The following is a 13,573-nucleotide window of genomic DNA, read 5'->3' on the forward strand; positions in this document are numbered from 1 at the left end:
CGGAAGCCGTTGAAACGTCGTGCGCTGGCTTTAGTTTCAGTCCGCCGACTTTAAACGCGACCGCCCTTCAGCACCCATCCCTTTTTTGTGGCAGAAAAATAAATAACTTGGCCCTTGCAACCGTGGGAGACCTCGACGCCGCCTGCTGCGCCGTGCAACCGCGCCGTTCAAGGAATCACAATCCGTTGGCCCCAAAGCACCGGCCAGCCTCCGATGGGCGCAAGGCGCCGACCTTGTCCTGGCCCCTCGCGACTCCCCGCACTGGGGTTATTATGATATTTAGTTTGCAACGGCTGCTCACTGAGCAAGGGGGGAAACGATCCGTCGGCGCCTAACCTAACCGAGCTCCATCAAAAGCATCGCACGCTCTGTGGGGCTGAGGTCGCCGAAATGCGGGCCGGAGTTTTTGCGAGAACTACGTCGTCGGGTTCGGGATCCATCGTAACGCTGGCAAGACGCCGGTGCAAACGTAAACGAAGCGACGGTAGCGACCCCCGATAGATGCCTTCAACGTGCGGCGGCTGTTGCTTTCATTTGGGCAGCTGCTAGACCGCACCGCTAGCCGGCAGAAATCACGGAGTCTCCGTTGACGTCACGTTCACGTCACTCCGTCCTGTGACGTCATAAGAGTTCTCCGTGTCGTCATAAGAATTCTCGAGTTTGAATCGGAGCGGCGGGAAAAACTTTTCAACTTCGACTCCAAATTTCTTTGAAATAAATGCATTTTCGCTCCCGGACAAGCGGCAACAAAGCCATGAAATGCCGAAATATCAAATTTTACTAACAAAAAAAATTTGATAGGGTTCTCCTTTGTGTCCCTTTAAAGGCATCTATCGGAGGTCGCTATCGTCGCTTCGTTTACGTTTGCACCGGCGTCTCGCCAGCGTTACGATGGATCCCGTTCCCGAACCCGCCAACGAAGTTCTCGCGAAAACTCCGGCCTGCATTTCAGCGACCTCAGCCCCACAGAGCGTGCGATGCTTTTGAGGGAGCACGGTTAGGTTAGGCGCCGGCGGGTCGTTTCCCCCTTCCTCAGTGAGTAGCCGTTGCTGATTAAATATCTTAACCCCAGTGCGGGAAGTCGCGAGGAGCGAAGACAAGGTCGGCACGTCGCGCCCATCGGAGACTGGCCTAGGCTTTGGGGCCAATGGATTGTTATTCCTTGAAAGACGCTGTTGCACGGTGCAGCAAGCAGCGCGTCGAGGAGGTTTCTCACGGTTGCAAGGGCCAGGTTATTTATTATTTCTTGCCACAAAAAAACAACAACAACAACAACGAATGGGCGCTCAAGGGCGCTCGCGTTTAAAGTTGGCGGCTTGAAAGTAAAACCGATGCACGACGCTTCAACGGATTCCGCGCGTTTCCAGAGGTACGGGGTCCATTGGATCGGATTCTCTCTCCCACTTGCATATGTACCTTCAGATGCGTACTGCGAATGGATTAAATTAGCCGAGAGCTCGAAGAGAACAGCTCCGCCCAACTGCCGAAGCTATTGAATGGAGCCACAAACAAACGAGTTGGAGGAGAGCGAAGTCACGGTCTCTGCAGGTTCCAAATCTCCTTTAAAGCGAAATCTTTACTGGCCGCGAACTTGCGATTTCGCCGTGGCGGTGCTCCGAGGAGGCACATGAGGTCACAACGCGAGCCTCGCCGCGGAGCCGAACCGGTCTGGCCGGGCCGGCGGCGGCTGGCGCACTCGGCGCGAATTATGTGCTCAAGTCTCCGCCAGTGCGGTCAGAGTGCGCCGAACGCGTCGGCGGTCAAGCGCAGTTGGAGTATACGGGACAACGGACCTATAGAGGGCAGCACCTCCTCTATTTTTACAATTTTTATTTAATGCTGCCGTGTAGGCCATCTTACCCCCTGAACAGCAGGGGGTAATGGTAGGTTAAAAGAACGTCTTGCTGGGCAAGTTGGTACATCTTTGGATTACAGGCGCGAAAACATACAGACCACAAGGTAGATAAACGGGACATGCGCTCCGTCCCGTTTATCTGCCTTGTGGTCTGTCTGTTTTCGCGCCTGTAATCCAAATAATGGTACGCAATGGTACAGCCGATCCAACCCCCTCTCCTACCCTCCTTTCCTGCTCTCCCCCGTCGGCTAGCCTTCGCGCCTGCTCTACGCCTGTGAGGGAGAGTGCCATCTACGGTTTGCGCGCGTCGGCAGCCGGCGGAGGGGGCGAGCGCGGAGGAGCGCCGACATTTCAGCGTGCAAAAAGTGACGAGAAGAGAGAGAGAAAAGTGCGCAGACGCGGAAATTCAAATTTTGACTACAGATAAGTCAGATTCCACAAAACACATCTAAAGAATTCCTGCTGGAGGATATTTGTGAAGCGGTGTCCTTCAGCATCCTAGGCACATCGCATCTTCGTTGAGACCCCCTTTCACAGCCCCCTTAATAGACTCCACTCACTCCCAGATGACCCAAAGACAGCCTCACCAAACTCATACGTACTTCCGATACACCTTCGCCGGAACTCCTCCAAAAAACTTCGAAATCCCGCATAAACTCCTGTGTGGTGGCGCGAAGCGCCGAGGGACCAAACGAGACTACTCCGTTTCATACAGTAGGTGCAACGCTGTCAAAGCTAGCTCTCTTTGCTCCATGGAGCTGCCTGCCTCCGCAACTAAAAAGTAGTGCGTTTCTTGTGGCGAGTGAAACATAGTGGATGCTTTGCCTGCAGCCTTAATACATGACTCATTTGTCATGAGCTTGGTTTCATGCACTCTTACTGATGATGACACGCCGTCGCTTTCTAGTGTCTTAGAGCACTCGGCCAGAGAGCAGGCGCGGGGTAACATGGCTGCCTTTATTTTTCCAAGCGGACTACCTCTGTACCTTTCTCAGCGTTGCATGAAACGGAGTATACATTGAAGGGGAATCGGGAACGCCCCTTTATTCCGATGACTGTCGTTTATACACTGATGAGATGAATGATGGGTAGCGCCCTCTATACGTACACAACATATCCCCCCTCATAACACAATGCAACGGAAATAACACAACAATGAACTCAAACTACACATGCTTCACAGCACATGGCACGCTCCAGTCTTCCGGTCTCAGGCAAACTCGTCCGCATACCTTACTGGCGGTCTTCTAGTTCGTTGCGATCGAGCAGAGTGTTGCTGGTCAAGCATCTGGGGTGCAGGCTCCATTGATGTGGCCGGTGCATTTCCAAGACGAGGAGCGCTCTTTTACGTGTCCTCATTTTGCGACAATTCCGATTCGTCCATGAAGGTAGCAGGGGTCTCTGGTTCTGCCCTACATGAGTCTCTAGGTCACAGGAAAATCTTGCTGCACCACGTCGCTCTATAACCGTGCAAGCTAATGCTTGTGCACCTTCGGCCCCTCCTTTGGCAATTACCGCCAGCTTCAAACCGATGCATTCCATTTAGTGCCATTTGCCAACAAAAATGAATGCTTTCCCACTCGTCTCTCTACTTGCATCGGCAAGGAAAAGTTGTGCTTCGTATTCGGTCCCCCTTGTTTAACTTTCACGAAATCTCCCGGTTCAATGGTGGACGTTCTGGCACCGCGTTTTTCATCTGTATACTTTTTTGTTCGTTGCTGCTGCTCTCTGACCCGAAGTTTCAATTTTTGTATGGCAACTAGAGGTTCGTCGAAAAATTCCTTTCCTGGAAGGCCAGCTACACCCAGTATTGTCCTCGATATTCTTCCATGCAGCAGGAACGCCGGTGACGCACCTGCATGCGGGGTGCACCCAGGTTCTCGCAGATTGCCTCCTTTCCAACGCAGCTTCACAGAGTGCACAAAGTTCTTCACTGGTCCCAACTTATTCGCAAAAAGAAAAAAAAAAACTCCCACAACTCGGGAGGGAGCGACGGGGAGCTGGCCGTGACCTGCAGGCACTCCAGTGCCGAACCATCGGTATGCAATTCTGTAGCTGTTGCACAGCATCCAGTCTCAGCAGTGCCATGCCTTGAGGAACAACATAAAAGCGCAGGTAAGCCGAGTTGTTCCCGCGCACAACTCTGGCTACAAAATATCCCATGACCTGAATTTCATTCTGTGAAAAATCCCGCGGTGTTGCAGTAGTTGAAGCCAAAGGAAGCCTGTTGGCGAACTTGGCCCGATAAAGGTGTTCTGGCAAAATAGACACAGACGACCCCGTATCCACCACCAGTTGCAACTGCTCGCTCTCAATAACGACATTGACAACCAGGGACCTTCGGTCTGCTTGTCTGACAGCCAGCACGGTCAGCCTGTCCTCTTCACAAGAGCCGTCGTTTTGAATTACTCGCACATCCTGCTCCGCCGACCTACCGCAGACCGCTTGAAAATGTCCGATTTTGTGGCATCTGGAACAACGTTTCCCTCACGCTCTGCAATTTTGTGAATTTGCCAGGTGCCCTGTAGAGCCGCAGCGGTAACATTTTCGCACAAGCGTCATTGTCGAGTCGTTTTCTTGCCCCCCTCCTTTCGAAACATGATGTACTATGTCCGGTTGTAGTGGCCCTTGGCCATAGACCTCAGCACCTCCCGCTGCCTGCTCGTACGTTTGCAGAATTTCTACCGCGTCGGTCAACGTCAGTTTTGATTGCTTCACGAGCAGTTTCTGTCACATCTCATTACTCCGCACTCCGTCAACAACCTCGTCCTGTAGAGCCGCCTCCAAGAAATCCCCGAAGTCGCATGTCTTTGCTAACTGTCGGAGTGCACTGACATATGCTCGTATCGGCTCATTTGGTAACTGTCTCCTTAACGTTAATCGACGTCGCTCGACTAATACGTTCACGGTGCTTGAAAAATGATGCTTTAGTAGGCCGAGTGCCTTGGTATAACAATTCTCTTTACTTGCCTCTACCTTGTCCTTTTCTGTGGCTGGCGTTGGCGTCTATGCTGGCTCCGGACCCAAAGTACGGAAAACACGGCGTCCTTCAACACCAAGGCATTGTAGCAGAATGGCCTTTTTCCGCGAAGGCGGTTTCGTCTCCAGCCCCATCACTTGCAGAAAATTGGTGAAATCATCATGCCAATGCTCCCAGTGAATCGTCGCCTCCCCGGGCGTCTCAAGAAAAGGCGGTAATGGCGGCAATCCGACCGCTTCCATCTCGTAGGTGACGCCCCTTGGACGAACCGCGGCAGCAGAAAACTGAGTCAGGCCAAACACTTCGTTGCTATCTTTGTCGAGTGCGCCAGTATGTGGTGGCGCGAAGCGCCGAGGGAACAGGCGAGACTACACTGACGGGGTATCAGGAACGCCCCTTTATTCCGATGACGGTTGCTTATATACAGATGGGAACTTCGAAATCAATACTTCCCCACATAAACTCCTGTAACACACCCCAACTATGCAGGCCCCCCTAACGACCACCTTGACCAATATACCCATTACAGAAGCAGAGGTTCAGGCTGAACTCCAGAGACTTAACAGGTCATCAGCCCCCGGCCCACACGGGGTACATATGTACTCAGGAATCTCGACGCACAATTCTTTGCCGCACTTACTGAATACTTTAATGAGTGCTGGCAAATGGGTGCTCTCCCACTGCAATGGAAGGAGGCCGAAGCCGTCTTCATACCCAAACCTGGCAAACCTGTGCTCACCTCAAACCCATCTCCCTCACATCTTCTGTTGCCAAACTCACGGAGCATGTACTCCAGAGCAGGATTTGCCAATACCTAGAAGGCAACAATCTCATGCCCACTAGCATATGTCTGGATTTCGTCCTGGGCTTTCCACACACGACGTCTTCCTACAGCTAAAACATCACATTCTCGACTCACGAACGTCCGACACCAAAGCTATTCTAGGGGTGGATCTCACTAAGGCCTTTGATAACGTTACACACTCAGCTATCTTACAAAATCTTACGGCTCTCGGTGTCGGCACCAGGGCATACAGCTACATACGAGGCTTCCTCACCCGCTGCACAGCCACGCTTACTTTCGGCGACCACCGAGTCCATGGTGTCACGCTGGGAGCACGAGGTACGTACCAGAGAGCCATCCGCTCCCCTATTCTATTCAACATATCACTCCTTCCCCTACCCCAACAGCTAGCCCAAATCCCCGACATCCATTCCAGCCTCTACGCCGACGACATCACTGTCTGCGCTAGCCACGGCAGTGATGCTAAAATAGAAGAACACCTGCTATTGGCACTCACCACCCTCGACACGTGTACGGGAACATGGCCTGACCTGCTCCCCTTCAAAATCGGAGCTCTTTCACTATTGGCCCAAGCAATACGATTCAGTCAATCCGCCCATCTCCCTCACCCTAGGTACCCATCCCATTCCACTAGTAAACAAAATCCGCGTGCTAGGGCTAGTTCTCATTCCCATGGCGCGAACGGAGAATTCATAAAGACTCTCCAAACATGCTCAACAGACATCCTGACTGATTTGCCGCATAGTGAACCGCCGGGCTGGCCTACGCGAGCGACACACGACTCGCCTCACACAGGCTTGTAACCATAAGTCGCAACACATATGCCCTTCCATACGTACCCCTTCAACAGAAGGAAAGAGACCGGGTTAATTCGCTCCTGCGAAGTTGTCCGAAAGGCGGCTGTATACGTCTCCCCCCCTCCCCCCCCAGCACATCCAACGACCGACCATTCAAACACGATCTCCATAACACATCCAACGACCGACCATTCAAACACGATGTCCATAACACCTTTGAGGAACTCAAAGACGCTACCTTTACGGCACAAATAACCCGTCTATCCAACTCAAATGTTGGCCGCACTTTATAATCCCATTTAAGCCTGACTCCAATTACACACCCTACCGAGGGAAACCTCACTGAGTTGAAATCGGACTTCGTTCTGGGAAACAAGGCTTAGAATTTGGGAATTCAACACCCTTACTAGGTATAATTTCTACATTTTTTAGTCTAGACTCTGATCATCCGACAGACTTGAGGCTGATAATGAAAATGTTGAATGTGGTATCATGGTTGCAGCTGGACCGGAGACCACCCGCACGTTCCAGCCAGTGCCCCCTTAATTTTGTCAGAGCACTATGTGGTATCATGGTTGCAGTTGGACCGGCGACCACCCGCATGGTCCAGCCAGTGCCCCCTTAATTTTGTCAGAGCACTAAACAGAGTGGTTCACTTAAGACTTTACACAATTTTTAAAAATATGCTTTTTGAGTTAGAATAGCGCTTTTTTCGGTATAGCATTGTCAGCAGTGTAGCATATTATATACATCGCGGCGACAGAGAATTAAGGCGTACGTGGCTTAAATTCCCGCCTTCCGTGTTTTCCTCGTGTGCCTCTTGGGTGCAGAAGCTGCGTCTTCCCCGGGAACCGTCCCACTAAGAACTAGAGCCTTAAAACAGTAATTCATAACGGGCTGCACAGACAAAAAAAAAACGTTAGCCCAGAGTACGGGCACCATTGCCCTGAGACAGTGCATCTTGCCGAGCTCCCTCACCTCATCATGCCTTTCGTCCCTCACCTCACCGAGTGAATTCCTAGATCATGACGTGAGGGTGTTCTCACCCTCATCCTCGTGGGGATGCCCACCTCTGATGGCGCTCAAATAAACCCCGCCAAACACGTTCATCACATGCATGTGTGCGTGCATCGTGCGTACTCAGAGCTGGAATCTGTGGCCACTCTCGTGAAAAGCCTCGAACGCCATTGTAACGCCAGCCAGTTGCACGAAATTAACAGGCGAAATATTTTGCGAATCAGAACTATGCGATCGCAATGTGAAACGAGCATTTCTGCTTGCGAGGTGGGGAGACAATCGAACTGCGAGCACACACGCGCAACCAAAACAAATAAATAAACAGCGAGAACTGTCGCAAAAAAAAATTGGCGGTGGTTTAGCTCTGGTTAAACCTGGAGTGACGCGATAGCTACAAGTGCTCGGAGCAACCCGAGAAAATCGAGCGCCTGGCTCTGCGCTCTGGCAGCCCGGGCAGATAAACGAAGAGGCCCACTGCTGGTCCCACCCCCTCCTCCCATGTAGTATCCTTCTAATGAGTAAATAAATGAATAAACATGAGTGGCAATACATATAATGACAGTCTCAGCAGTTTGAGTTGCTCTTGCTGCCCTTTCCTCTTTGTTGCTGATGGATTTAGGAAACAAATACCAGAACAAAAATAATTTAAACCAAATGCCAAAATTCTGTTCACAGGGTCAAGGCATGCTAACTCTCTAGCTTAGGGAGTGCAGTGTTCAAAACATTCTTGACCTCAGCTAAGCTTCCCACATATAACTAATATGCCTGCTAAAAAATGAACTGTCATAATTAGTTTTAATGCAGTTTGAACGGCTCAGTGTGTTTGGCGGCTCAAAGGGCCACTCTACAATAACCATACAACTAGGCCTAGTAACCCACCACAGCCACAATCAGCAGTCACTTAAAGAGCACAATTTGTGCGTGCTTCATTTTAAAATGTGCTCCGCACAGTTGGACCAGAGTTTCCACTTTTTTTTTGCTACATAAAGCCTGCAATAATACAGAAGCACCTTTCCATATAGTCCGGATGGTTGGCCTTGAGCAGCGGTGCAGTGCGGACGTGCGTCGCATGGGCTCCGCAGATTTTTACTTCCACGGACCTTCTCAATCCACAAGGCCCCCAGATTTTGGCAGGAGCTTAGAGGAAACACAAGCTGGACCACTGGGACACCGAATTCAAGACGGTGGGGCCAATTTTCGGTTTTTTACCGGAGTTGGAAGATTCCAGGTGGCCGAGCGGGCGCTAGGCCTAACGAGGCTTAGCTCCACTACGGGCGCTCGCGGGCACCCCGCCTCCTCCCCAGGCGACGATGCAGCCCGGCACGGGTCCCCGCCCCACGAATTACCCTAGTCTTGAACCGACAACGAGCAGACGAGCCCAGAATTTATTGGAAGCCCAGGAAATGGACGAGGACTACCTCGACGCCACCGACTCCGAGAACTCAGCAGACGGGGAAATCGAGGATGCCGCTATGCGAGAACAGCAACAAGACACCCCAAGGCAAGACGAAGCAAATTGGGAATTGGCCCTGTCCAAACGCCAACAGAAGAACGAGCGGAACACTCCCGGGAATTTTCCACCGACCGCTCAAGGTGACCTCGGCGGAAAAACCCCGGCCAATGCTCCGCCGGCAGCTGGTGCGACAGCTGACGCTACTTCGAACAGCGACGGGAAAGGAGCGCCGCGGCGGTCTAGGCCGAGGCTGCCACCACTCCCCAAAGATGATTTCAAGATCATTCTGCGACCGAAGGGACTTGCAGTCAAGTCGCTCCAGACTCATCAAGTAGCCCGCGCCGTAGCGGTAGCATGCAACCACCAATGTAAAGAAGATCTGATCATCAGGCTTCACACCGGTTCCAACATCATAATAGTGAGCACGGCAAGCGAGATGGCCGCCCAACACGTGAGACGCATTTCCAGTCTCACTTTGGGGGAAAGCTCATACGAAGTAAATGCTTACGTGGCAGCCCCGGAAGACACTCGCCGCGGTGTGATACACGGAGTGGACCCCGGGACATCGCCGGAAGAATTGAAAGCCAATCTACGAGTGCGCACTCAAGGAGTTAAAATCGACAGCGCTCGAATGCTAGGACAATCCAAGTCGGCCGTCATCACCTTCAACGGTCCCATAGTCCCGAAGCAAGTCATCTATTACGGAGGCGAGATGTGGTGCTACCCGTATCGCCCCACGCGGCAGGTATGCTACATCTGCTGTCAACAAGGCCGTCGGTCAGACGTGTGCCCAAATCCGGAAGCCAAGGCGGGCAAGCAATGCGGCACTCAACATCCGGCGGAGGGCCACCAATGCACACCCAAATGCTTGATCTGCGGCGGCAGCCACGTCACCGGAGCCAAGGAGTGTAAGGACAAACTGAAGAAGACTAGAGAACTGCGCAACAACCACGGCGGCAGCGGAGGCGGCAGCCACGACAGCAGACGACGCAGTCGGGACGACCGCGGAAAGTATCCGCGGTGGTTCAGCTCTGAGGGGGAGACCTCGCGGAGCCGTTCGAGATCCCGGGCGTCACGGAGCCGTTCACGGTCCTTCCCGCCCCTGGTGCCCCTGGTTGGCCAGCAACAACAGCAGCAAAAGCAGAAGAAACCCGCAAGGAGCACCGGAGTCAATTAAGGTGAGCAGGAAATCCTTGGTTTGCTCCGCACTCGGGTGGGGAAGTTAAACATAACACAAATACAAACAACAATAACGCGCCCAAGCAGCAGGAGGACGCGAACAAAGTTATCACAGCCCTAAGACGCGAACTAGAGCTCGCCCATGTCAGACAGTGCGAGCTAGAACGCCAGGTAGCCGAGCTCACGAAGGCAGTTAGGGAACAGAGACCAAACAGCCCTCGGCAGCCGCAACCTGAGCAAATCCAACCGCCACCCTCGCCGCAAGCAGGCAATGAGGATTTCAACAACTTCAAAGCTGAAATGCAGCAGATGATGCAGCAGATGATGCAACAGATGCAACTTCAAATTATAGAGATACGAAGCTCAATCCGCAAGCAAGTCACTGAGAATATTAGAGAGAAGGCGTCTGGCCTTGACGCGTCTGGCCTGGTCTGACGTCACCGCTCAGCTATAAAAGACCGCGTTGGTCGACGGGGGTCATCATTTTGCAGCAATCCAGGCAGCCGCGAGACTGGGCAGCGGTTAACCCCCGTTCCTTCTGTGCAGGTACGTGCTGGAAGTCTTTTCCTGTTAGGTTAAAGAGCGTATCTCTGGCTGCTGGATTGCTCCACTTTTGGCGAGAATCATGTCTGATAAAGCGCCGTCAACGATCAAGGAACTAGCAAAGGCCCTGAATGAGTTATCCGCTCTTTTTGATGCCAAGCATGTAGAACTGAAAGATACGGTGAAAACGGTGATTGAAACAGAGTTACAATCGCTGAAAGAATCTATGAGCTTGATCAATGAAAAGTTCGAGGGTTTCAGATTGGAAATGGTGGAGATGAGGAAAGAACTTGCTGTCACTAAAGCAGAAAATGAGGCAATAAGGAGTACTAACGCCCATTTGACATCAGAATTAAAGAAAGTCAGGAGAGAGTTGACTGATATGCAACAATACAGTCGCCGAAATAACCTGGAGATAAAGGGTGTTCCTGTGGTTGCGGACGAGAACCTCATCTCCACCATGAAAACGATTTCTGGAAGATCCCCAGGTGGTCGAAATTATTCCGGAGCCCTCCACTACGGCACCTCTTCTTCCTTTCTTCTTTCACTCCCTCCTTTATCCCTTCCCTTAAGGCGCGGTTCAGGTGTCCAACGATATATGAGACAGATACTGCGCCATTTCCTTTCCCCCAAAAACCAATTATTATTAATTATTATTATGCCTGAACACTGAAGTGGTCGAGTCTGACATTGAAGTTATTCATCGTGTACCTACAAAGAAAAAAGATGAACAGAACATAATTGTCAAATTTTTTTCCCGTACAGTGCGGGATAAAATTCTGAAAGTTGCAAAGAAGCAAAGGCTTAATGTTTCTCAGTTGGGTTTTGAAGGCAATACGCCCGTTTTTGTGAATGAGCACTTATGTCCTGCTAATAAAGTATTGCTGGGAATGGCGGTGAAAGCAAAGAAGGAGAAAAAATGGAAGTTCACGTGGGTGTCAGACGGAAAAATTTTGATGCGCAAAGTTGAAAACTCACATGTTCTTCACGTGACAAGTGCAGAAGACTTGCGACAAGTTCTCTAACACAATGGCTGTTTGTGTAAAGCAAATCGAGCAAACCTGGATAGAAAGGGAAAACATATCTATTTTGCATTGTAATATCCGCAGCATACATAAAAACTTAGACCTTCTTCTTTCCTATTTATCACAATTCTCCTTTCATTATGACATTATTGCAATTACAGAAACATGGTTAAAGGAAAATGAAACCGCTGAAATACCCGGATATGCCATGATATCTTTACCAAGGTGCCGCCAATCACGCGGTGGGGGTGTATCGCTTTTCATAAAGAATAGTGTTGATTACCAGGTTGTAAAAGATAGCTCATGTAGTAAGCAGTCTGTCGAATCTCTTTTTGTACACCTCGGCTGTGGTCTTAACATTGGTGTGGTATACCGGCCTCCCAACGCAAGTGTAAAGGACTTTCTCTCGGATATGGAAACTATCTTCAACCCACTAATGACAACCAATACTCCACTTGTTATATGCGGTGATTTCAACATCGATCTTTTAAAAGATGGATGTTCCGAGTGCGACTACCTGCTTCTCATGCAGTCATTTAACCTTAAAAACGTTATTTCCTCACCTACTCATATAACACAGACATCTGCATCCCTTATTGATCATATGTTCTGCAACAATGAAATGACTGTACGCGCTGGCGTTTGTGATATAGCTATTGCTGATCACTGTCCGACTTTTATGTGTTTACCACGCACTTACTTATATCCGCATTGCAAAACGTATTCTAGAGACAAAAGAACTCGAGTAAATTACGCCTGCGTTCGAAACTTCTTGCAGAGCATTGATTTTGTGAAATTGTACGACAGTGATGTGAATATAGAGTATGAAAATTTTATCCGCTGCGTATCAAATGCCGTAATGAAATCCAAGCGCGAATGCACACGTCGTAACTACGAAGAAGCTGTGTGCCCGTGGATAACTGATCATATACTTGCGGTTCTAAAGAAAAAAGACTCCTTCTATCACAAATGGAAGCAAAACAAAACAAACAATTATTATCACGGTCAATTCAAGCTTTATAGGTATAAGTCTGTTACGATGATGAGGAGAGCGAAAAAAATGTATTACAGTAATTTAGTCACGAAACCTGGCCTTGACTCGAAACAAGTTTGGAAAATTGTTAAGGACGTCACAGGACTTGGACCGAAGAAACGCGTTACCCCTAACGACCCCTCCGTACAGGTAGTCAATGACTTTAATAGCTACTTCTCCAATGTTGGTGAATCTCTTGCAATCCAGTTCTCTTTTCAGTCCGCCTCTACTACCCTACCCAGAGTTGTCCACACCGATTTTAATCTAAATGCAGTCACTGTCGAGGAAATTACATCTGTAATAAGCGCACTGCCAGTTAATAAAGCGGCTGGGCACGACAGTATTCAGACTGCAGTTTTAAAGCATAATATCGACATTCTGTCCAACCCACTATGCCATGCTATAGAGACTAGTTGCTACCCAAACATTCTAAAAATCGCGAAAGTTGTGCCTATTTATAAATCTGGAGACGAAAACAACCCAAGTAGTTATCGTCCAATATCTGTACTAAGCATTCTAAATACTCTTTTTGAGAAACTAATTGCCATTAAACTAAAAATATTCCTTAGTCAGTATAACATCATCTGTCACCAGCAGCACGGTTTCGTCCCAAACAGGTCGACCTCTACAGCCGTTCTAACGCTTTCCCAGTTGATAAATTCAGCTCTTAATAAAAACGAAATCGCAATTGGTATATTTTTAGACCTGAAGAAGGCGTTCGACACTGTATCACATCCAATATTACTGAGGAAACTAGCCGCCTATGGGATTGTTGATGACACACTGCAATTTTTCACCAGTTACTTATCAGGTCGACAACAGAAAGTGGTAATTAACAACCTTGAATCTACATATAGCTATATAAAATGCGGAGTACCCCAAGGAT

The 13,573-nt window shown here is 49.9% G+C and overlaps 1 protein-coding gene across 1 annotated transcript; it reads left to right on the plus strand.

The window, feature by feature from the left end:
* Positions 1 to 10,645: 10,645 nt before the first annotated feature.
* LOC144119475 (uncharacterized) lies at positions 10,646 to 12,024 on the plus strand. The gene is made up of 2 exons (XM_077652075.1): positions 10,646 to 11,105; positions 11,287 to 12,024. The coding sequence occupies exons 1-2, from the start codon at positions 10,712 to 10,714 to the stop codon at positions 11,652 to 11,654; spliced, it is 762 nt and encodes a 253-aa protein (XP_077508201.1). The 5' UTR covers positions 10,646 to 10,711; the 3' UTR covers positions 11,655 to 12,024.
* Positions 12,025 to 13,573: the final 1,549 nt, after the last annotated feature.

Source organism: Amblyomma americanum, chromosome 2 (assembly GCF_052857255.1).
Source record: "Amblyomma americanum isolate KBUSLIRL-KWMA chromosome 2, ASM5285725v1, whole genome shotgun sequence".
NCBI lineage: Eukaryota > Metazoa > Arthropoda > Arachnida > Ixodida > Ixodidae > Amblyomma > Amblyomma americanum.

Bases quoted from the DNA above. Each gene is read 5' to 3' on its own strand.
- LOC144119475 (XM_077652075.1), top strand. From the start codon at position 10,712: ATGTCTGATAAAGCGCCGTCAACGATCAAGGAACTAGCAAAGGCCCTG. The intron at 11,106-11,286 runs GAAGATCCCCAG...ATTAATTATTAT, and splicing joins CACCATGAAAACGATTTCTG to TATGCCTGAACACTGAAGTG.